This window comes from Loxodonta africana, chromosome 11 (genome assembly GCF_030014295.1).
Source record: "Loxodonta africana isolate mLoxAfr1 chromosome 11, mLoxAfr1.hap2, whole genome shotgun sequence".
Lineage (NCBI taxonomy): Eukaryota > Metazoa > Chordata > Mammalia > Proboscidea > Elephantidae > Loxodonta > Loxodonta africana.
In genome coordinates, this window is record NC_087352.1 from 37,974,040 (window position 1) to 37,998,981 (window position 24,942).

Here is a 24,942-nt window from a genome sequence, read left to right on the forward strand (position 1 = left end):
TGGTTAAAAAATGAGGTGCAGGCATTTCGCATTGACTGTGAAAATAGAACTCTATAGGAAGCCTTTCAGGCAAAGTTAGTGGTGCTTTTTAAGCTGACATTACATAACTAAACTTGACTTATTAATTCTATCGGTATATATATGTAACCGGAGTTATACAGTGATTAACAACCTCTTGGAAACAAATTCTTTCTTTCTGGGCAATAAAGGAGTGAGGGAAGTTCAGGTCTCTGCCTCTCTCAGATGAGAAGCAGAGATAGGAAGCATGATCATAGGTACAATCTTATTTTGTGAAGAGAGCCCAGGCCTTGGGCCTTGACCCTCCCTGTCTACTTCCATGCATGTAGTTAGTGTGTAACACTCTTGTGCTGTCGGGACAGGCTGAGGATCTGTGAAGTACCTCAGCTGGGGCGGTGGTACTACTAGAATCTTGGGAAATAGAAAACAGCAAGTGTGAAGAAGATTGTTATGCTTTTGCGAAGTTCTCTGTTACTTTTTTTTTTTTTTTTAATTTTATTTTGGTAAAAAATATATATATATAACAAAATGTTTGCCATTTAAACCATTTTTACCCATACAGCTCAATGCCGTTAATTACATTCACAATGCTGTGCAGCCATCACCACTACCTATTTAGAAGCTTTTCATCACCCCAAACAAACTTAATACCTCTTAAACAGTTAACTCTCCATTCTCCTCTTCCCATGCTCCCTGGTAACCACTAATAAACTTTGGTCTCTATACATTTACCTATTCTAGATATTTCATAGAGTGGGATCATACAATGTTTGTCCTTTGTATCTGACTTAGTTCACTCAATATAATGTTTTCAAGGTTCATCCATGGCATAGCATGTATTAGAACCTCATTTGCCTCTATGGCTGCATAATTTCCAATGTATGAATGAAACACGTTTTGTTTAGCCAGTCACCTGTTGATGGACAGTTGGATGGCTTCCGCCTTCTGGCTGTTGTGAAGCATGCTGCAGTGAACATTGGTGCACTTGGTCTGTTTGCATACCTGCTTTAAGTCTTTTGGGTGTATACTTAGGAGAAGAATTGGTGGGTCATATGGTAATTTATGTTTAACTTTTTGAGGAACCCCCAAATTCTTTTCCTCCAGTATTATTCTTTAACTGCAGTTTTATTTAAGCTCCTTAACTCATGTAGGCTCTTTTGAAAAAAGTGTCTGTTTTATTCAACTGATTCCAAAATAAATTTGTCAGTTGTTTGATAGGCCAATACAGTTCTTATTTTCAAGTTCAAAAGTTAAGCAATATGTATAAAATCAAGCTATAATTTCTCTTTTTAAAAAATCTCTCAGGGCTATGCAGATACAGAAGACACTTTAGGTAACTGCATTCTCTTCCTGAGCAAAGTGGGTTCTGAGGCAGGAGAAGGGGTTCTACCCTACACGACCTGGTTCAAGTCTGTGCTACGGCTCTTACTGGTGAAGAAGCCACCGTGAGTACAGTGTCTTCATCTTTTGAATACAGAAGATTAATGAAAACAGTCAAGAAAGTGTAGTAATTATATCAATTTGGAACAGAATAGAACTAAAGGAGGTGATTTTGCATATGAAGGAAATAGAGGAAATAATGAGTGAAATTGAAGAGATACAGGGCCTTTTACAGGCTTTCCTGGAATGTTTCATCCATTTCACAGCTAACTGTCCTTTGCCAGTTTGGTCTGTGTCACAGCACTGCTGACACTGAGTGCTGTGCAGGCATGCCCCAGGCAGCTTGGAGAGCCATGGAAATAAACAGATCGCAAAAGTTGTGGGGCATTCCCTTCCTGTCCCTTTAGAAATTGTTAGGTTCTTGGAATTGTCCTTTTCTAAAACATTTGTTCTCACAATTAAGTTTTTCATAAAAGTGTAGAACCAGTTGCCTCATAAGCCAGAAAATACAGGTATTTTAATCTCATTTACTTTGTCTACTTACTTGGGAAATTGAAAAAGTATCCTTTCCTTGACCATTATGTATCAGTAATATCACAGTGAAGTCCTACTTTTATTAGATTCGGCAAGTACTAAGTATCTACCATAAACCTGATAGAGCACTAGAATTGAAGTTAAGCATTTTAGCTTTATTTGTAGATTAACTTTTTAAAGTTGACTGTGAGTCTATCTCTTCAGTTGTTATTGTTGAATATTCTTTGTTTCTGATGTTTGTTTTATAAATACTATAAAATTGAATCAGTAATCAAAGTTAACAACTAGAGATTTTTTTTTATTCTCGGTGTTCCTATAGACCTTTTTTTAAAAATAATTTTTATTGTGCTTTAAGTGAAAGTTTGCAAATCAAGTCAGTCTGTCACATATAAGCTTATATACACCTTACTCCATACTCCCACTTACTCTCCCCCTAATGAGTCAGCCTGCTCCCTCCTTTCAGTCTCTCCTTTCATGACGGTTTTGCCAGTTTCTAACCCTCTATACCCTCCTGTCTCCCCTCCAGACAGGAGATGCCAACACAGTCTCAAGTGTCCACCTGATACAAGTAGCTCACTCTTCATCAGCATCTCTCTCCAACCCATTGTCCAGTCCCTTCCATGTCTGATAAGTTGTCTTCGGGAATGGTTCCTGTCCTGGGCCAACAGAAGGTTTGGGAACCATAACCGCTGGGATTCTTCTAGTCTCAGTCAGACCATTAAGTCTGGTCTTTTTATGAGAATTTGGAGTCTGCATCCCACTGTTCTCCTGCTCCCTCAGGGGTTCTCTGTTGTGCTCCCTGTCAGGGCAGTCATCGGTTGTGGCTGGGCACCATCTAGTTTTTCTGGTCTCAGGATGATGTAAGTCTCTGGTTCATGTGGCCCTTTCTGTCTCTTGGACTCATAGTTATCGTGTGACCTTGGTGTTCTTCATTCTCCTTTGCTCCAGGTAGGTTGAGACCAATTGATGCATCTTAGGTGGCTGCTTGTTAGCGTTTAAGACCCCAGACGCCACACTTCAAAGTGGGATGCAGAATGTTTACATAATAGAGTTTATTATGCCAATTGACTTAGAAGTCCCCTTAAGCCATAGTCCCCAAACGCCCGCCCTTGCTCTGCTGACCTTTGAAGCATTCATTTTATCCCGGGAACTTCTTTGCTTTTGGTCCAGTCCAGTTGAGCTGACCTTCCATGTATTGAGTATTGTCCTTCCCTTCACCTAAAGTAGTTCTTATCTACTAACTAATCAGTAAATAACCCTCTCCCACTCTCCCTCCCTCCCCCCCTCATAACCACAAAAGAATGTGTTCTTCTCAGTTTATACTATTTCTCAAGATCTTATAGTAGTGGTCTTATACAATATTTGTCCTTTTGCACCTGACTAATTTCACTCAGCATAATGCCTTCCAGGTTCCTCCATGTTATGAAATGTTTCACAGATTCGTCACTGTTCTTTATCGATGGTAGTATTCCATCGTGTGAATATACCATAATTTATTTAACCATTCATCTATTGATGGACACCTTGGTTGCTTCCAGCTTTTTGCTATTGTAAACAGTGCTGCAATAAACGTGGGTGTGCATATATCTGTTTGTGTGAAGGCTCTTATTTCTCTAGGGTATATTCGGAGGAGTGGGATTTCTGGGTTGTATGGTAGTTCTATTTCTAACTTTTTTTTTTTTTAATTAACTTTTATTGAGCTTCAAGTGAACGTTTACAAATCAAGTCAGTCTGTCACATATAAGTTTATATACATCTTACTCCTTACTCCCACTTGCTCTCCCCCTAATGAGTCAGCCCTTCCAGTCTCTCCTTTCATGACAATTTTGCCAGCTTCCAACTCTCTCTATCCTCCCATCCCCCCTCCAGACAGGAGATGCCAACACAGTCTCAAGTGTCCACCTGATATAATTAGCTCACTCTTCTTCAGCATCTCTCTCCTACCCACTGTCCAGTCCGTTTCATGTCTGATGAGTTGTCTTCGGGAATGGTTCCTGTCCTGTGCCAACAGAAGGTTTGGGGACTGTGCCCGCCGGGATTCCTCTAGTCACAGTCAGACCATTAAGTATGGTCTTTTTATGAGAATTTGGGGTCTGCATCCCACTGATCTCCTGCTCCCTCAGGGGTTCTCTGTTGTGCTCCCTGTCAGGGCAGTCATCGATTGTGGCCGGGCACCAACTAGTTCTTCTGGTCTGAGGATGATGTAGGTCTCTGGTTCATGTGGCCCTTTCTGTCTCTTGGGCTCTTAGTTGTCATGTGACCTTGGTGTTCTTCATTCTCCTTTGCTCCAGGTGGGTTGAGACCAATTGATGCATCTTAGATGGCCGCTTGTTAGCATTTAAGACCCCAGACGCCACATTTCAAAGTGGGATGCAGAATGTGTTCATAACAGAATTATTTTGCCAATTGACTTAGAAGTCCCCTTAGAGCATGGTTCCCAAACCCCCGCCCTTGCTCCGCTGACCTTTGAAGCATTCATTTTATCCCGGAAACTTCTTTGCTTTTGGTCCAGTCCAATTGGGCTGACCTTCCATGTATTGAGTGTTGTCCTTCCCTTCACCTAAAGCAGTTCTTATCTACTAATTAATCAGTAAAAAACCCTCTCCCTCGCTCCCTCCCTCCCCACCCCCGTAACCACAAAAGTATGTCTTCTTCTCAGTTTATACTGTTTCTCAAGATTTTATAATAGTGGGTCTTATACAATATTTGTCCTTTTGCCTCTGACTGATTTCGCTCATCATAATGCCTTCCAGGTTCCTCCATGTTATGAAATGTTTCACAGATTCGTCACTGTTCTTTATCGATGGTAGTATTCCATGGTGTGAATATACCATAATTTATTTAACCATTCCTCCGTTGATGGACACCTTGGTTGCTTCCAGCTTTTTGCTATTGTAAACAGTGCTGCAATAAACGTGGGTGTGCATATATCTGTTTGTGTGAAGGCTCTTATTTCTCTAGGGTATATTCGGAGGAGTGAGATTTCTGGGTTGTATGGTAGTTCTATTTCTAACTTTTTAAGAAAACGCCAGATGGATTTCCAAAGTGGTTGCACCATTTTACATTCCCACCAGCAGTGTATAAGAGTTCCAATCTCTCCGCAGCCTCTCCAACATTTATTATTTTGTGTTTTTTGGATTAATGCCAGCCTTGTTGGAGTGAGATGGAATCTCATCATAGTTTGAATTTGTATTTCTCTAATGGCTAATGATCGAGAGTATTTTCTCATATATCTGTTAGCTGCCTGAATATCTTCTTTAGTGAAATGTGTGTTCATATCCTTTGTCTGCTTTTTGATTGGGTTGTTTATCTTTTTGTGGTTGAGTTTTAACAGAATCATACAGATTTTAGAGATCAGGCACTGGTCGGAGATGTCATAGCTGAAAATTTTTTCTCAATCTGTAGGTGGTTTTTTATTCTTTTGGTGAAGTCTTTAGATGAGCATAGATTTTAGATGAGCATAGATTTTTAGGGGCTCCCAGTTATCTGGTTTCTCCTCGTCATTTTTGGTAATGTTTTGTATTCTGTTTATGCGTTGTATTAGGGCTCCTAACGTTGTCCCTATTTTTTCTTCCATGATCTTTATCGTTTTAGTATTTATGTTTACGTCTTTGATCCATTTTGAGTTAGTTTTTGTGCATGGTGTGAGGTACGGGTCCTGTTTCATTTTTTTTGCAAATGGATAGCCAGTTATGCCAGCACCATTTGTTAAAAAGACTGTTTTCCCCAATTAACTGACACTGGGCCTTTGTCAAATATCAGCTGCTCATATGTGGATGGATTTATATCTGGGTTCTCAATCTGTCCCACTGGTCTATGTGCCTGTTGTTGTACCAGTACCAGGCTGTTTTGACTACTGTGGCTGTGTAATAGGTTCTAAAATCAGGTAGAGTGAGGCCTCCCCCTTTCTTCTTCTTTTTCAGTAATGCTTTACTTACCTGGGGGTTCTTTCCCTTCCATATGAAGTTGGTGATTTGTTTTTCTATCATATTAAAAAATGTCATTGGAATTTGGATCGAAAGTGCATTGTATGTATAGATGGCTTTTGGTAGAATAGACATTTTTACTATGTTAATTCTTCCTATGCGTGAGCAAGGTATGTTTTTCCAGTTATGTAGGTCCTTTTTAGTTTCTTGCACTAGTACTTTGTAGTTTTCTTTGTATAGGTCTTTTACATCTTTGGTAAGATTTATTCCTAAGTATTTTATCTTCTTGGGGGCTACTGTGAATGGTATTCATTTGGTGATTTCCTCTTCGATGTTCTTTTTGTTGATGTAGAGGAATCCAAGTGATTTTTGTATGTTTATCTTATAACCTGAGACTCTGCTAAACTCTTCTATTAGTTTCAGTAGTTTTCTGGAGGATTCCTTATGGTTTTCTGTGTATAAGATCATGTCATCTGCAAATAGAGATAATTTTACTTCTTCCTTGCCAGTCCGGATGCCCTTTATTTCTTTACCTAGCCTAACTGCTCTGGCTAGGACCTCTAGCACAATGTTGAATAAGAGCAGTGATAAAGGGCATCCTTGTCTGGTTCCCGTTCTCAAGGGAAATGCTTTCGGACTCTCTCCATTTAGGGTGGTGTTGGCTGCTGGCTTTGTATAGATGCCTTTTATTATGTTGAGGAATTTTCTTTCAATTCCTATTTTGGTGAGAGTTTTTATCATGAATGGGTGTTGGACTTTGTCGCATGCCTTTTCTGCATCAATTGATAAGATCATGTGGTTTTTGTCTTTTGTTTTACTTATATGGTGGATTACATTAATGGTTTTTCTAATATTAAACCAGCCTTGCATACCTGGTATAACTCCTACTTGGTCGTGGTGGATTATTTTTTTAATAAGTTGTTGAATTCTACTGGCTAGAATTTTGTTGAGGATTTTTGCATCTATGTTCATGAGGGATATAAGTCTGTAATTTTCTTTTTTTGTGGTGTCTACCTGGTTTTGGTATCAGGGATATGGTGGCTTCATAGAATGAGTTATGTAGTATTCCATCATTTTCTATGCTTTGAAGTACCTTTAGTAATAGTGGTGTTAACTCTTCCCTGAAAGTTTGGTAGAACTCTGCAGTGAAGCCATCCAGGCCAGGGGTTTTTTTTTCTTGGGAGTTTTTGGATTACCTTTTCAATCTCTTTTTTTGTTATGGGTCTATTTAGTTGTTCTGATTGTGTTAGGTAGGTAGGTAGTGTTTTTCTACGAATTCATCCATGTCTTCAAGGTTTGCAAATTTGTTAGAGTACAGTTTTTCATAATAATCTGATATGATTCTTTTAATTTCAGTTGGGTCTGTTGTCATGTGGCCCATCTCGTTTCTTATTCAGGTTATTTGTTTCCTTTCCTGTATTTCTTTAGTCAGTCTGGCCAGTGGTTTATCAATTTTGTTAATTTTTTCAAAGAACCAGCTTTTGGCTCTGTTAATTCTTTTAATTGTTTTTCTGTTCTCTAATTCATTTAGTTCAGTTCTGATTTTTATTATTTGTTTTCTTCTGGTGCCTGATGGATTCTTTTGTTGCTCGCTTTCTATTTGTTCAAGTTGTAGGGACAGTTCTCTTTTTTAGGCTCGCTCTTCTTTATGTATGTGTGCATTTATCGATATAAATTGACCTCTGAGTTCTGCTTTTGCTGTGTCCCAGAGGTTTTGATAGGAAGTATTTTCATTCTCGTTCCATTCTATGAATTTCTTTATTCCCTCCTTAATGTTTTCTAGAACCCAGTCTTTTTTGAGCAGGGTATTGTTCAGTTTCCAAGTATTTGATTTCTTTTCCCTGATTTTTCTGTTATTGATTTCGACTTTTATGGCCTTGTGGTCTGAGAAGATGCTTTGTAATATTTCGATGTTTTGGATTCTGCGAAGGTTTGTTTTATGACCTAATATGTGGTCTATTCTAGAGAATGTTCCATGTGCGCTAGAAAAAAAGTATACTTTGCAGCTGTTGGGTGGAGTGTTCTGTATAAGTCTGTGAGGTCAAGTTGGTTGATTGTAGCAATTAGGTCTTCTGTGTCTGTATTGAGCTTCTTACTGGAAGTCCTGTCCTTCTCCGAAAGTGGTGTGTTGAAGTCTCCTACTGTAATTGTGGAGGTGTCTACCTCACTTTTCTGTTCTGTTAAAGTTTGTTTTATGTATCTTGCCGCCCTGTCATTGGGTGCATAAATATTTAATATAGTTATATCTTCCTGGTCTATTGTCCCTTCAGTCGTTAATGTAGTGTCCTTCTTTATCCTTTGTGGTGGATTTAATTTTAAAGTCCATTGTGTCAGAAATTAATATTGCTGTTCCTGCTCTTTTTTGCTTGATATATTCTTTTCCATCCTTTGAGTTTTAGTTTGTTTGTGTCTCTAAGTCTAAGGTGTGTCTCTTGTAGGCAGCGTATAGACGGATCGTGTTTCTTTATCCAGTCTGAGACTCTCTGTCTCTTTATTGGTGCATTTAGTCCATTTACATTCAGTGTAATTATAGATAAGTATGTGTTTAGTGTTGTCATTTTGATGCCTTTTTATGTGTGTTGTTGACAATTTCACTTTTCTACTTTTTTGTGCTGAGATGTTTTTCTTTGTAAATTGTGTGTTCCTCATTTTCGTAGTAGTTGAATTTATGTTTGCTGAGTTGTTATCTTTTTCTTGGTTTTTATTTTGAGTTACGGAGTTACACCTCTTTGTGGTTACCTTAATACTTACCCGTATTTTTCTAAGTAAAAACCTAACTTGTATTGTCCTATATTGCCTTGTATCCCTCTCCATATGGCAGTTCTATGCCTCCTGTATTTAGTCCTTCTTTTTGATTATTGTGATCTTTTACATATTGACTTCAGTGATTGCCTGTTTTGAGCATTTTTTTCTTTTTAAGATTAATCATAATTTGTTTTTGTGATTTCCCTTTTGAGTTGATATCAGGATGTTCTGTTCTGTGACCTTGTGTTGTGCTGGTATCTGATATTATTGATTTTCTGACCAAACAATTGCCTTTAGTATTTCTTGTAGCTTTGGTTTGGTTTTTGCAAATTCTCTAAGCTTGTGTTTATCTGTAAATGTTTTAATTTCACCTTCATATTTGAGAGAGAGTTTTGCTGGATATATGACCCTTGGCTGGCAGTTTTTCTCCTTCAGTGTTCTATGTATGTCATCCCATTGCGTTTTTGCCTGCATGGTTTCTGCTGAGTAGTCTGAACTTATTCTTATTGGTTCTCCTTTGTAGGAGACCTTTCTTTTATCCCTGGGTGCTTTTAAAAGTTTCTCTTTATCTTTGGTTTTGGCAAGTTTGATGATAATATGTCTTGGTGATTTTCTTTTTGAATCAGTCTTACATGGGGTTTGATGAGCATCTTGGATAGATACCCTTTCTTCTTTCATGATGTCAGGGAAATTTTCTGCCAACAGATCTTCAACTATTCTCTCTGTATTTTCTCTTGTCCCTCCCTGTTCTGGAACTCCAGTCACATGGAAGTTATTCTTCTTGATAGAGTCCCACATGATTTCTTAGGGTTTCTTCATTTTTTAAAATTCTTTTCTAGCTGTATTGGTTTCAATTCCCTTATCCTCCATGTCCCCCACTCTGCATTCCTATTACTCGATTCTGCTCCTCTGACTTCCTATTGAGTTGTCTAATTCTGTAATTTTACTGTTAATCTTTTGGATTTCTGAATGCTGTCTCTTTATGGATTCTTGTAGCTTATTAATTTTTCCACTACGTTCTTGAATAATCTTTTTGAGTTCTTCAACTGCTTTATCAGTGTGTTCCTTGGCTTTTTCTGTAAAAGCCTTATTTCATTTCTGAGGTCATCCCTGATGTCTTGAAGCATTCTGTGAATTAGTTTTTTATATTCTGAATCTGGCAATTCCAGGGTTGTATCTTCATTTGGGAAAGATTTTGATTCTTTAGTTTGGGGGGTTGTAGAAGCAGTCATGGTCTGCTTCTTTATGTGGTTTGATATCGACTGCTGTCTCTGACCCATCACTAAGATATTGTAATGATTTATTCTATATTTGCTCACTGAGTCTTATCTTGTTTTGTTTTCTTTGAATATACGTAGATGGGCTACTAGATTACGCTGTCTTGATTATTGTAGCCCTTGAATCAGTTATGTCCTCTTACCAGCCGGTTTGGGCTGGTACCAGAAATATAAGCCTAAGAGTCCAATCACTATTCTTGAGTGGAATCTGATTTTGGTCACCAGATATGTGGTGCAGACTGTCCCCTATCCACCTAGAGGAGTAGTGGTAATAGTTGTGTGCACCAGATTCTAGTAGCAGCAGGGTTTCACATTCCAGGGGGGGCAGGATGCCGACAGGCTTCGCCCAAGTGCCAGTGAGGTAGGTATGTCTCTATTCCTAAAGCACTTTGGTGGGTGGGCTCTGCAGCTGTACCTTAGGCCCCCAGTGCAAGTACCTCTACAGATTGGTAGGTGTCACCATCCTCAGACCCCTAAGGCAGGAGGCTTGGTGGTCTGGGGGGAGCTTCAGCCCTCAGTTCCCCATTGTGGGTCAGTGAGGGCTGTGTTTAATATGCAGAGATCTCAGACCTGGGAAACTTGTCTTTCCAATAATCTGCTAAAACAATTACAGTCAGATCCCTATCAGAATTGCCTTTGCATTATAATAGCCACCTTGTTCCCTGTAGGGATGAAAGCCCAAGACTGTGGATCTCAGATGCTTAGCTGGAGCTGGTTCTGTGTTTTTAGTCCAATTTCGGGAAGTCAGGGAAGGATTTTTGGTCCCTGGGTTTTTGTAGCTGCTTGTCTCAGGCCAGGAGAATGGGTTAGGAAAAGACCAAAAAAAACCACAGAGCACTTCACTCTCTGGCTCAGGAAATTCCATTGTTAATGAAGCCACCTGAGAAGGGGAGGGGAGGGATCAGATAGATAGTAGAGACTAGAACCTGGAATACAGGCGAAGTTACGTATCTTGCTTTGTGATGACTGTTTTGTCTGAGATTCCCGAGGGGTGTTTAGCCTGTGTGCGTTGGCTGGGTCGAGATTGCCCCTGAGGGTCAGGCCCGCGTCCTTTGCTTGTGCTGTCTCAGAAGCCGTGGTCAGTTCCTCCACTCCCAGTCCAAAACCCAGCACCAAGGTTCCCCGGCTGGGACGCCGCACTCCAGGCTCCAAAACCAGTCGCTGCTTCCCGGTGACTTCTCCTCCTGTCAGCCGCGTCGCTGCGCTTCCTGCCTGTGTGCAGTGGCTGGGCTTCCCTCAAGGTCACTTCTGGGGGCTAGGGCTGCATCCCGTGTTTGCTCCGTCTCAGGATGCCATGCTCAGCTCCCCTGCGCCCAGGCCAAAGCCCGGCACCAAGGTTTTCTGACTGGGACGCTGGCTCCAGGCTCCGAAAACAGTCGTTGCTTCCCCGTGGTTGCTCGTTCTCAGTCTCTGTCACTCAGGTCAACTCTTTAGATCTGTGTTTGATGGTCAGGGTTCGTAGATTGTCACGTATGTGATTGATTCACTTGTTTTTCCAAGTCTTTGTTGCAAGAGGGATCCGAGGTAGCTTCTACCTAGTCAGCCATCTTGGCCCCGCCTCCCGAACTAAAGATTTTTAATAGAAAAAGTAAAATAACATTAGGAACGTCTCAATAGAGGTATGGCTAATTTATTGTACTTTGTTTATATATAATAACTGTAACTGTAGACTTTTATAATTTATAGTCATTTGTATATTGCAGATGTTGACTGAAATACATTGTGTCTTTAGGGTCCGCTCCCTAGCATTAAAGCTTTTAGCATTTCATCTTACAAATGAAGATGGGGCTGATATGAAACGCCCTTTCATAGACGCCAAGGTTCTCTCCAGAGTTACTAATTTATTTATTGTGAAAAAACCCATCGACCTCAATTTGGATGACAGAAGAGAAATAATTATTAAGGTGACTATAACTTTTGGGTTTATTATTCTGTGGTTATTTGATGCATTGTTTTATCACATATTTTATGTTACATGTTCAGGTTTGATGGAGAGAAGCAGTAGCATCAGGTATGATTGTTCATGGCTTGTCTGAAATTGTGTGCTGGCTTCTGGGTACATTTGTTTTTGATCAGATATTTCTTGAGTGCCTACTATATGGCAGGCATTAAGTCTCTTTCATTTACTATATATACTTGAAATGCAAATTAATGTTGATAGAACCTTAAATATAACATAAGGCTAATCTAGCAGAAAGAAATTTTGTGATGCATTTTAAAAATCAAATATCCCTGACATAAAAACTATTGGTAATTAGAAATTAAAAAAAAAAGAAAAAGTTTCTATGTTAATGTTTTTAGCCTCTTCATTATCAGAGGAAAAATAATATAGTAGGCAAAGGTGGTTTCCCTAAAATGTTAACAGTTCTGAAATTTTGTTGTCAATCACTTTTCTAAATCTTTGGTTCCTTACATCCCTCCCAAGGTTTAGCAGCCATTTCCCTGTCTTTTACCAGAACTGTGCCCACATCATCCTGGATTGATGTGAAATTCTTTTTAAAAAGCTGCGTATTCTCTTCACGGCACCCTGGTGGTACAGTTGTTAAGAGCTCAGCTGCTAACCAAAAGGTTGGCAGTTCACATTCACTAGCCACTCATTGGAAATCCTATGGGGCAGTTCTACTCTGTCCTATAGGGTCACCATGAGTTGGAATTGACTCGATAGCAATGGGTTTTTTTTTTTCTGGTTTTATTCTCTTCACGGATTCATTCCTGTGTTTCATAGTTTTACCTGTCTCTATGTCTCCAATTCATCACTTTTACTTATTTTAGACCAGGACACCAAAGCCCATGGTAGTATTGTTGAGCCATGTGTAACAGTTTTCTAACGGGGAAATACATGCAGTGTTCTTCTAACCTAAGTGTTGGGGACTACATGATAGCCCTGGCTGGAGGATTGGGGAATCTTCCACCAGCTCAGCACCAGGTTGGGACTCCTGTGCCCTGCCAATAATATGCAGGAAGGGAATGAGTGTTCTGGAATTGTTTTTTATGAGACCACACTTAGGGCTAGGAGATAGCAGTGCATGGGTGAAAGGGAGAGTTGGCTTTGTTCTTTTTCTCTCTCCTTTTCCTGTTGCCAGCTTTGCTACCGCAGACTGTGTCCTGGCATGAAGTGACATCAGAAACTAGTCTTGACAGTGGCTTTTGTTGGAGTGCTAGGCAGCAAGTCCCTTCATGCTTTCTGCTTGGGGGTCTCTCAGGGAAAAGAGAGGGAGCCAGCAGACGGATTCCAACTGGAGGCTTCTGGGAACCCCAGGGATTCCTGAGTCACTTGGCTGGGGAGGCTGTTCTCAGATTAGCCCAGCACTACCTGTACAGATGTCATGTAACTTGAATGTTTTCTGTGACATTCTTAAGGTCATTAGTGGGTTAGTGGCTTATGATGACTTCCTAGCAAAAATATACATTAAGAAGAAAGGCTTATTTGACATCCCATGGCTCTTTGCGGTTCCTTCCTGACAAGCACGTAATTGCTTGTCAGTTACTTAAGTGAATGAGCTTTTATAGCATTTGTTTTTATGGCACAATTACAAAATTTTGTTGGAAAATTGAAAGCAGATGAAAAATGTAATTTTTTTTTTTTTAATCTTCAGGTGGAGACTGTTGAAAAAGTATATGAAATCTTTACCTCAGATGACATTGATTTTGTTTTGAGAAAGTCAGCTGCAGAGCAGTTAGCTGTTATTATGCAAGGTAATGTCTTTTAAGGAAAATGATTGCTGTACTGCTGATAATAATGTTTAGATTGCTGTGTATAGTATTCAGGGTTTGGTAGACTAAATTTTTCTAGTTGAATCAAGCCTGTGCCCTGTTTTTGTGCAACCAGCAAGCTAAGAATGCTTTTTACATTTTTAAAGAGTTGTAAAAACAAAAAAAACAAAGAAGAATATGCAACAGAGACTGTGACCAGCAAAGCCTAAAATATTTACTATCTAGCTCTTTACGTGAAAGTGCACCAACCCCTGTTCTAGACTTTTTGACTCTAAAATGTCAGTTGATAAAATTATCTTCCTTCAAAAATATTGATAAAAGCCTGACTGTAAAATATTACGTCCCTTGTCTTAGTTCTAGTGCTGCTATGACAGAAATACCACAGGTGGATAGCTTTAATGAACAGAAATTTATTCTCTCACAGTTTGGGAGGCTAGAAGTCCGAATTCAGGGTGCCAGCTCCAGGGGTAGGTTTTCTTTCTCTGTTGGCTCTAGGGAAGTGTCCTTGTTGTTGATCTTCCACTTGGTCTAAGAGCTTCTCAGTGCAGGGACCCTGAGTCCAAAGGACACACTCCACGTCTCGCTCTTCTTACGTGGTGGTAATGAGGTCCTTCTTTTCTCAGCTTGCTTCTCTCTTTTATATCTCAGAAGTCGTTGACCCGAGATACTACCTAATCCTGTAGATTGTGTCCTGCCTCATTAACATGATGGAGAGCTCACTCTCTAATAGGATCATAACCATAGACATAGAGGCTAGGTTTTACAACACAGGATAATTACATCAGATCACAAAATGGAGAACAACCGCTCAGTACTAGGAATCATGGCCTAGCCAATGCTGACATAATTTTTTGGGACACAGTTTAATACATGACATCCCTTTTTTCAATTTACCTAGTACATGATGTTTCCAATTTGTGCAGTCTTGTTTAGAGAAGTTAATCAGTACTTTTGTGGACTGTTTTTGTTGTTAGGTGTGTCAGGTTGGTTCCAACTCCGCGACCTCATGTACAAGAACGAAACACTGCCCAGTCCTGCACCATCCTCGAAATTGTTGCTACATTTGAGCCTATTGTTGTAACAATTGTGTCAGTCCATCTCCTTGAGGACCTGCCCCTTTTTCACTGACCCTTTACCAAGCACAGTGTCCTTCTCCAGGGAATGATCCCTCCTAATAAGATGTCCTAAGTACATGAGACGAAGTCTTGCTACCTCTGCTTCCAAGGAGCACTCTGGCCGTACTTCTTCCAAAACAGACTTGTTCGTTCTTTTGGCAGGCTATGCGCTATTCTATATTGTTCGCCAGCACCGTAATTCAAAGGCGTCAATTCTTCTTCAGTCTTTCTTATTCATTGTACAGCTTTTGCATGCATATAAAGTGATTGTAAATACTGTGGCGTGAGTCAGGCGCACCTTAGTCCTCAAAGTGACATTTTTGCTTTTTAACACTTCAAAGAGGTCTCTTGCAGCAGGTTTGCCCAGTGCAATACGTCGTCTGATTTTTTGACTGCTGCTTCCGTAAGTGTTGATTGTGGATCCTAGTATAGTGAAATCATTGACAACTTCAATCTTTTCTCTGTTTATCCTGATGCTGCTTATTGGTCCAGTTGTGAGGATTTTCATTTTCTTTATGTTGAGGTGTAATCCATACTGAAGGCTGTGGTCTTTGATCTTCATTAGTAAGTGCTTCAAGTCCTCTCCACTTCCAGCAAGCAAGGTTGTGTCGTCTGCATATCACAGGTTTTTAATGAGTCTTCCTCCAATCCTGATACTGCATTCTTCATATAGTCCAGCTTCTTGGATTATTTGCACAGCATACAGATTGAGTAAGTATGGTGAAAGGATACAACCCTGGAGCACACCTTCCCTGATTTTAAACCACACAGCATCCTCTAGTTTGGTTGGAACAACTGCCGATTGGTCTATGTACAGGTTCCTCATGAGCACAATAAAGTGTTTCGGAATGCCTATTATTTGCCCTGTTATCCATACTACGTTATGATCCACACAATTGAATGCCTTTGCCATTAAAACATAAGCAGACAAGTCTCTGGTTCTCTCTGCTTTCAGCTCAGATCCATCTGACATCAGCAGTGATATCCCTTGTTCCATGTCCTCTTCTGAATCTGGCTCGAATTTCTGACAGTTCCCAGTTGATGTACTACTGAAACCATTTTTGGGTTATGTTCAGGAGAATTTTACCTGCGTATGATATTAATGCCATATTTATGCCTATTCCCAAGAAAGGCGATCCAACTGAATGTGGAAATTACAGAACAGTATCATTAATATCACACGCAAGCAAAATTCTGCTAAAGATCATTCAAAAACGGCTGCAGCAGTACATCGACAGGGAACTGCCAGAAATTCAGGCTGGTTTCAGAAGAGGACACAGAACCAGGGATATCATTGCTGATGTCAGATGGATCCTGGCTGAAAGCAGAGACTACCAGAAGGATGTTTACCTGTGTTTTATAGATTATGCAAAGACATTCGACTGTGTGGATCATAACAAACTATGGATAACACTGCGAAGGATGGGAATTCCAGAACACTTAACTGTGCTCATGAGGAACCTTTCCATAGATCAAGAGACAGTTGTTCAGACAGAACAAGGGCATACTGATTGGTTTAAAGTCAGGAAAGGTGTGTGTCAGGGTTGTATTCTTTGACCATACCTATTTAATCTGTATGTTGAACAAATAGTACGAGAAGCTGGACTATATGAAGAATGGGGCATCAAGACTGAGGGAAGACTCATTAACAACCTGTGTTATGCAGATGACACAACCTTGCTTGCTGAAAGTGAAGAGGACTTGAAGCACTTACTAATGAAGCCTTCAGTATGGATTACACCTCAACATAGAGAAAACAAAAATCCTCACAACTGGACCAATGAGCAACATCATGATAAATGGAGAAAAGTTTGAAGTTGCCAAGGATATCATTTTACTTGGATCCACAATCAACAGCCAAGAAATCAAAAGATGCATTGCATTGGGCAAATCTGCTGCAAAGGACCTCTTCAAAGTGTTGGAGAGCAAAGATGTCACCCTGAAGACTAAGGTGCACCTGACCCAAGCCATGGTATTTTCAATCACATTATATGCATGTGAAAGCTGGACAATGAATAAGGAAGACCAAAGAAGAGTTGACGCCTTTGAATTGTGGTGTTGGCGAAGAATATCGACTATACCGTGGACTGCCAAAAGAACGAACAAATCTGTCTTAGAAGAAGTACAGCCAGAATGCTCCTTAGAAGTAAGGTTGGCGAGACTGCGTCTTACATACTTTGGACATGTTGTCAGGAGGGATGAGTCCCTGGAGAAGGACATTATGCTTGGCAGAGTATGGGGTCAGTGGAAAAGAGGAAGACCCTCAACAAGGTGGATTGACACGGTGGCTGCAATTATGAGCTCAAGCATAACAACGATTGTGAGGATGGCGCAGGACCGGGCAGTGTTTCGTTCAGTTGTGCATAGGGTTGCTATGGGTCGGAACTGACTCGACGGCACCTAACAACAACAACAACATGATATTAATGATATTGTTCGATAATTTCTGCATTCTGTTTGCCTTTCTTTGGAATGGGCATAAATATGGATCTTTCCATTCGGTTAACCAGGATTGGTCTTCCAGATTTCTTGGCATAGATGAGTGAGTGCTTCCTGTGTTGCATCTGTTAGTTGAAGTATCTCAATGGTATCCTATCAATTCCTAGAGGCTTGTTTTCCACCAATGCCTTCAGTATAGTTGAATTTATTCCTTCAGTACTGTGGGTTCTTGATCACATGTTACTTCCTGAAATAGTTGAACGTCAGCCAATTCTTTTTGGTGCAATGACTTTGTGTATTCCTTCATCTTCTTTTACTGCTTCCGGCATCTTTTGCTATTTTGTCTATGGCATCCTTCAGCATTGCAACCTGAGGCTTGAATTTTTTCTTCAGTTCTTTCAGCTTGAGAAATGCCAAGTTTCTTCTTCCCTTTTGGCTTTCTAACTCCAGATCTTTGCACATTTCTTTATAATACTTAACTTTGTCTTTAGCCTCTGGATTAGTCATCTAATGCTGCTATAACAGAAATACTGCTATAACAGAAATACTGCAAGTGAATGGCTTTAACAAAGAGAAATTTCTCTTGCTGTGTAGTAGGCTACAAGTCCAAATTCAGGGCATCAGCTCCAGGGGAAAGCTTTCTCTTGCTTGTTGACTCTGGAGGAAGGCCCTTGTCATCAGTCTTCCCTTGGTCTGGGAGTATCTCAGCGCAGGAACCTCAGGTCCAAAGGATGCGCTCTGCTCCTGGAGCTGCTTGCTTGGTAGTATGCAGTTCCCACTCTCTGCTAGCTTCCCTTTCCTTTTATCTCTTCAGAGATTGAAGGTAGTGCAGGCTGCACCCTGGGGAAGCTCCCTGTATATTGGATCAGGTAAGTGACCTGAGCAAGAGTGTTACATCCCACCCTAATCGTTTTAACCACAGGCAGAGATTCTGATTTATAACACGTAGGAAAATCACAAAATGGAGGACAACCACACATGGCCTAACCAGGTTAATACACACATTTTTGGGGGGACGTAATTCAATCTGTGACAGCCGCCCTTTGAAATCTTCTGTTCAGCTCTTCATCATTTCTTCTGTTTGCTTTAGCTACTCAACATTCAAGGGCAAGTTGCAGAGTCTCTTCTGCCATCATTTTGATCTTTTTTTTTTTTCCCACTGTCTTTTTAATAACCTCTTGCATTCTTCAGGTATGATGTCCTTGATGTTGTCCCACAGCTCACCTCGTCTTTGCTTGTTAGTGTTCAGTGTGTCAAATCTATTCCTGAGATGGTCTCTAAATTCAGTTAGGATATACTTAAGGTTGTACTTTGGCTTTCTGGATTTGTTTTAATTTTCTTCAGCTTCACCTTGAACTTGCATATGAACAATTGATGGCCTGTTCCGTAGTCAGTCCCTGTCCTTGTTCTGACTGATAATCTTGAGTTTCTCCATTGTCTCTTTCCACAGATGTGGTCGATTTGATTTCCTGTGTATTCCATCTGACGAGGTCTACGTGTATAGTGGCCATTTATGTTGTTGAAAAACGGTGTTTCCAACAAATGGTTCATTGGTCTTGCAAAATTCTGTCATATGATCTCCAGCATTGTTTCTGTCACCAAGGCCATATTTTCCAACTACTGATCCTTCTCCTTTGTTTCCAGCTTTCCCATTCCAGTTACCAGTAGTGATCAATGCATCTTGATTGCATATTTGATCAATTTCAGACTGCAGAAATTGGTAAAAATCTTCAATTTCTTCTCTTTGACATTAGTGGTTGGTGCATAAATTTGAATAATAGTTGGATTAACTGGTCTTGCCTAGAGGAGTATGGATATTTTCCTATGACTAACAGGGTTGAACTTCAGAATAAATCTTGAAATGTTCCTTTTTACAGTGTATGCAACATGTTCTTCAATATTTCATTCCCGGCATAGCAGACCATATGATTGTCTCTTTCAGAATGGCCAATACTGGTCTGTTTTAGCTCACTGTGCCTCAGATATCGATCTCTATGTGTTCCATTTCATTTTTGACGACTTCTAATTTTCCTAGATTCATACTTCGTATGTTCCGCATTCTGATTATTAGTGAATGTTTCCAGGTGTTCTTATTTTGAGTCATGCCACATCAGCAAATGAAGGCTCCCATTTACTGACATTATATCAGACAATGTTCCGCTGCCGTTCATAATGTTTTCCTGGGCCAGTTTATTTTAGAACTAGACAACCAGTTTGGAAACTCTACTGAAACCTGGCCACCATGAGTGACCCTACTGGTATCTGAAATACTGATGGCATAGCTTCTAGCTCACAGCAACATACAAGCCACCACATTACAACAAACTGAGAGAAGAGTGGTGGTTTTTGTGGATACGTAAAGCACTGTAGCTTTGTATTTTTCTTTAAGGAGTTTTAAAAGCTACTACAAAATATACTGTTAGCTTTGTTAGTGTTGTTGTTAGTCCATGGCTTCCGTTCCTTTCTTTGGGTTAGTTTTTATTGTTCCCTTTATATAATCTGTTTTGAGCGATATGGTGAACTATTCACTTTTTTCTAACCTGGGCTGGTTAACATTCCTGATCCTGACATTAGTGGGAACTAAGATGAGGGAGTAATTTAAAAAAGCATGTTCAACAGTATTCTTGGTTTTAATAACAGTAGTACTGACTGCAGAATACAGAAAGTAAGGCTCTATGGCTCCTGTCCAGAGGCGGGATGGGAGGGCAGGAAGGGGCAGGAACTGGTTGAATGGACACAAGAAACCTGGGGTGGAAAGGGGGCATGTGCTGTCATATTGTGGGGAATTGCCACTAGTGTCACATAATAATATGTGTGTAAATTTTTGTCTGAGAAACTAACTCGAGCTGTAAACTTGCACCTAAAGCACACACATAAAAAAATTATAAATCATACTAAAATACTATCCTTCACACTCCAAAAAAAAAAAAAAAAAAAGAAAGTAAGGCTCTAAAAAAAAGTGAGAGGACTTTAGTTAAAAAAAAATTTAAGAAAAACTCTTCTAGAGCATATTACTTAGTGTTGTTAACATTTCGAAAATATGATTTTGGTAAGCACCATACTGGAGGGTAGTGAAACCTAGTGTTTTTTTTTGATGTTGTTTGTTTTGTTTTTCAGTAGCAGATAAAGGTAGTTAACAGTGGTAATTGCTAATTCAATACAGTATTACCAGTATGTGTTTTTTTGCTCTTGCAAATTAACAAAATTTCCAAGTTGTTAAATACTTGCAATCATATAAGCAACTAGAATTTTTAGCTGTAGTAACATGTCTAGTATGTGTGTGTAAATATAATCTTTATTACAAATATGTGAATATATGCTTGTTAGAAAAATTCGTATTTTACAGAAATATGTAGTACAATACAACTTCTTCTCCGTTATATTAACTATTTAACAGTTTGGGATTAAAGACCTTTTGTTAATAGAAAATGTTCATCTTGTAAGTCATATTTACACATAAGATAGAAAATTCTCAAAACATTGTGAGGTGATGGATTTAGAAAAGAGAAGGATTATCAATGAAACAATACAAAGATGATAATTTGCCATGTGCAAATTAAAGAATTCATTTGTACACTTTAAAATCTAGTACTTTTAGAGTCTGAATTCATATGCTTTTTTATAGTTTTTTTTTTTCACATTACAGAAGTCGGATATGCTTGTTGTTTAAAATTTTTTGAATTGTATAGACATGTATAACATAAAAAGTCAAAGTTTCTACTTCTTATTTCATCTCCAGACGTAACTATTTAACCCAGACGTAACTATTTAACCCAGAAGTAACTATTTCAAAACAGAAAGTTTTGTGAATATATATTTTGTATATTTCAAAACATGTTTCTAAAAGTACAGACTATATCCTTTAACTTTTATTAACTTTTTTTTGTTTACAGATATTAAAATGCATGCTGTGGTGAAAAAGTTATGCTTAATTGACAAGATAATTGAGTATTTAAATAAATGTGTATGTCAAGATGGGGAGGTAAGACTAATGTGTATTTAGACATAAATTGACAAGTTGATGTTTCATTAATCAGATCTGAAATTGAATCCAACTGAATTTGAATGAGTACTTGGATTTTCAATCCTGAGTAATGCCCAGTACCTTGTTCTTTTTTTTTTTTTTTTTTTAATTTCTAAAAATGAGGTCTCTGTTAAAGAAAAACTATCTTGAAATTGCCATAGGAAGTGTAAACAGAAATACGTACAAAGCTTATTTTCAGTGGAAGATAACTAATATGTATTTTCATTTTAATTTCACACAGTTTCGATGAAACATAAAATTTAGAATAAAATAATATTTTTTATCTCATATTAGAATTGATGAAAATAACTGGGCTTTCTTTTATCCCCTTCCTGACCAGGTTATGGAATGCATAATACAACCGAGCCTCACACTGTTCCGGAAAGTGTTATGTGCTGACCCAGTTCTGCGTGTTTCCCTCTCACAAAGGCCTTCTCTCCTGACCCTGTTATTCAGAGGTGAATAAAGTAACTTCTGCCAGTAATGAGATGATTCTTAAGCTTTCACTGTTTTTTATGACTGTAGATTAGGTTTATTTTCCATATTACTGATAGAATAACAAAGTTTATTAGTGAGTATGCCATTGAAAAAATCCCACCAGAAAGGAAGATGCCTAGTACTTCTGTCTCATAATCTCATTACTGAGATTGGTCTTGGCATTCTGGTGTGTATATTATTTGGGGCCCAGATGGTTATCTCTTATCCATGAAGAGATAAAGCTGGGCTGGCTGCCATTGTTGCCTTCTTCCCAGTATTTGTTTCCTTTTTCTTGTTTTACTCCTCCCTTTAGATCCTTTGGTGTGTACCTGATTATGTCATTAGGCTGGCATTTAGTGTATACACCTCACCTGTGAGCGTTGGGAACTTGGCCATCTGGAGCAACTCCGAGTACTAATTTATTGAAGTTTATAAAGTGACGTATGTGTGTTTAACCCCATTTTAGTTCAGTTCTAATTTAGTAATGCATTTAGATGGAAAAATTCTATGCAGTTTTGTTGTCTTCTTTTCTCTTCTGACTGTGTTTTCAGTAGAGAGCTTGGTCACATTTTGTGGTACTTTCTTTCCCAGAGGTTTAGGCCACTGCTTTTTTTTGTATGTGATTTAGGTGAAACTTTACAGAGCACATTAGTTTCTCATTAAACAGTTAATATATAAATTGTTTTGTGACATTGGTTGCCAACCCTGCAATGTGTCAGCACTCTCCCATTCTCCACCTGAGGTTCCCTGTTTCCATTCATCCAATTTTCCTGTCCCTTCCTGCCTTCTTGTCTTTGCTTTTGGGCCGGTGTGCCCATTAGTCTCGTATACATGATTGAACTATGAAGCACGTCCCTCACGTGTGTTATTGTCGGTCCTATCCAAACCAAAACCTAATGCATTACTGTCGAGTCAGTTCTGACTCATAGCAACCCTATAGACCTGTCTAATCTTTGGCTGAAGGGTGAACAGCAGGAGTGACTTGAGTAATGAGTTAAAAGGGTGTTGGTGGTAGGCAACTGCTTTTAAATACGCTACAAGAGGCATCTTGGTGAAATGTCTCAATATGCTTTCAATGAGGAAACATTAGCTAGAATTGATTGACTTTACAGCCTTCCTAGAAGTGGATCAGTTTGCTTCTCTGATCAACTGAAGTATGACAGTGTCTGGTGAGTGGATTTGCAGGGCTGGTTCCTGGACCAGCCGTGTCTGCATCACTGGGAACGTGTTAGAAATGCAAGTTCTCAGGCTGTACCCTAGACCTGCTGAATCAGACACTATGTTTTACAAGCAACACTTTACCTGGGCTAATGATGCATTTTTCTGAGACTGGTACATCTTCCCTTGAAGTTAAGATTTAAAAAAAAAAAAAAAGAAATTTTTTTTTTAAATTTTAATTTGGTTATTGAGACTATATACAGCAAAACAAGCGAATTTAACAGTTTCTACATGTACAATTCAGTGACATTGATCACATCCTTTGAGTTGTGGAACCATTCTCACCCTCCTTTTCTGAGTTGTTCCTCCTCCATTAACATAAACTCAGAGCACCCTGAAGTTCCTATCTAACCTTTCAAGTTGCTGTTGTCAGTTTGATCCCCCACAGATAGATCTTAAAAGAGCATAAAGCTCAAGGCAGACATTCTTTACAAGTTAAACTAAACTATTGTTTGATTTTTTTTTTTTAAATTGTGTTAGGTGAAAGTTTACACAGCAAATTAGATTCCATCAAACAATTCATACACAGATTGTTCTGTGACGTTGGTTATAATTCCTGAAATGTGTCAGCACTTTTCACCATTTCCACCCTGCCTGTCCTCTTTCTATCCAGTTTCCCTGCCCCTTCTTCCCTTCTCATCTTTGCATTTGGGTAAGTGTTGACCGTTTGGTCTCCTGTAGTTGTTAAAAGGAGCACATTCCTCGAAGGTGTTATTGTTTATTTTATGGGCCAGTCTATTATTTGGCTAAAAGGTGACCTCTGGGAGTGGCTTCAGTTCCAAGTTAATGAGTAGGGTAATAGTCTCGGGGGTTCCTCTAGTCTCTATCAGTCCAGTAAGTCCGGTGTTTTTTATGAATTTGTGTATTGTTCTGCAATTTTCTCTCATCTGACCAAGACCTTATATTGTGTGCCATTCTGACCGGGACCTTATAGTGTGTGCTGGGTCAGAGAAGTCGATGGTGGTAGCCAGGGATCATCTAGCTCTTCTGGCCTCAGGATAGAAGAGGCTGTGGTTCATGTGGGCCATTAGTCCTGTGGACTTATTTCTTCCTTGAGTCTTCAGTTTCCTTCACTCTCCTTTGCTCCAGATGGGAAGAGACCAATAGTTCTATCTTAGATGGCCACTTGCAAAGTTTTAAGATCTGACACGCTGCTCACTAAACTAAGATGTAGAACATTATCTTTATGAACTAAGTTATTCCAATTGACCTAGTTGTCCCACGAGACTATGGTCCTGAAGCCTTCAGACCCAGTAAATCAATCCTATGAGGCGTCTGAGTATGTTTAGGAAGTATCCCTAACTGTGCCCCCTATTTGCTTTATTGTGTATATGAATATATATGCAGCACACACAAACTTGTGTACACATGTTCACAAATACACCTATATATGCACACGCATGTACTTTCATATGCCTTCCTAAGCCCACGTAGCATACATATCTACCTATGTAACTACTCACATACTTTTTGCTTGTAATTACTGTTGTTGCAAGATTGTTTATGTTATAGCATTTATCTTAGTTTTCCTTTATTCTTGCATACCTCTCTGTGTCATTTACCTTGGTATCCCAGGTCCAAAGGATGCACTCTGTTCTTGACTCTTCTTCCTTTGTGGTGGTGAGATCCTCTCCTCCTACCTCTGGGGTGGCTCATTTTAAACCTAGCAGGATGGTAGAACTGACCTCTCCTCTTGGTGGGCCACAATTACGTTATTTGCATAGTCCCACCCGTTCACTTAGGTGGGAGTTACAACAGCATGGTGAGAAAGGCCATATAAAAGTAATCTATAGCACCGTAATACCTATTTTTAACTTCTTTTTTATAAAAGTGGTATCATGCAATATTTGTCCCTTTGTGTTTGACTTATTTCGCTTAGCATACTGTCCTTCAGATTCATCCATATTATATTTTGTGGACTCCTCATTACTCGTTATTGTTGAGTAATATTCCATTGTATGTATATACTACAATTTGTTTATCTGTTCATCTGTTGCGGTTGTTTCTATCTTTTTAGTATTGTGAAAATGCTACAGTGAATATGGGTATGCATATGTCTATTCATGTCGCTGCTG

At 39.2% G+C, this 24,942-nt stretch overlaps 1 protein-coding gene across 8 annotated transcripts in view; it reads left to right on the forward strand.

The window, feature by feature from the left end:
• RTTN (rotatin) overlaps positions 1–24,942 on the forward strand; it is a 211,898-nt gene that overhangs the window by 46,743 nt on the left and 140,213 nt on the right. For 5 of the 8 annotated variants that reach the window (XM_064294406.1, XM_064294408.1, XM_064294407.1 and 2 more), the window contains exons 17-21: positions 1,324–1,463; positions 11,613–11,784; positions 13,477–13,576; positions 21,042–21,130; positions 21,513–21,630. In XM_064294406.1, the coding sequence (XP_064150476.1) occupies positions 1,324–1,463; positions 11,613–11,784; positions 13,477–13,576; positions 21,042–21,130; positions 21,513–21,630 (619 nt within the window). Of the gene's footprint in view, positions 1–1,323; positions 1,464–11,612; positions 11,785–13,476; positions 13,577–13,596; positions 18,869–21,041; positions 21,131–21,512; positions 21,631–24,942 lie in introns of those variants that run through there. The other 3 variants (XM_023543735.2, XM_064294411.1, XM_064294412.1) reach the window with 3 other exon arrangements.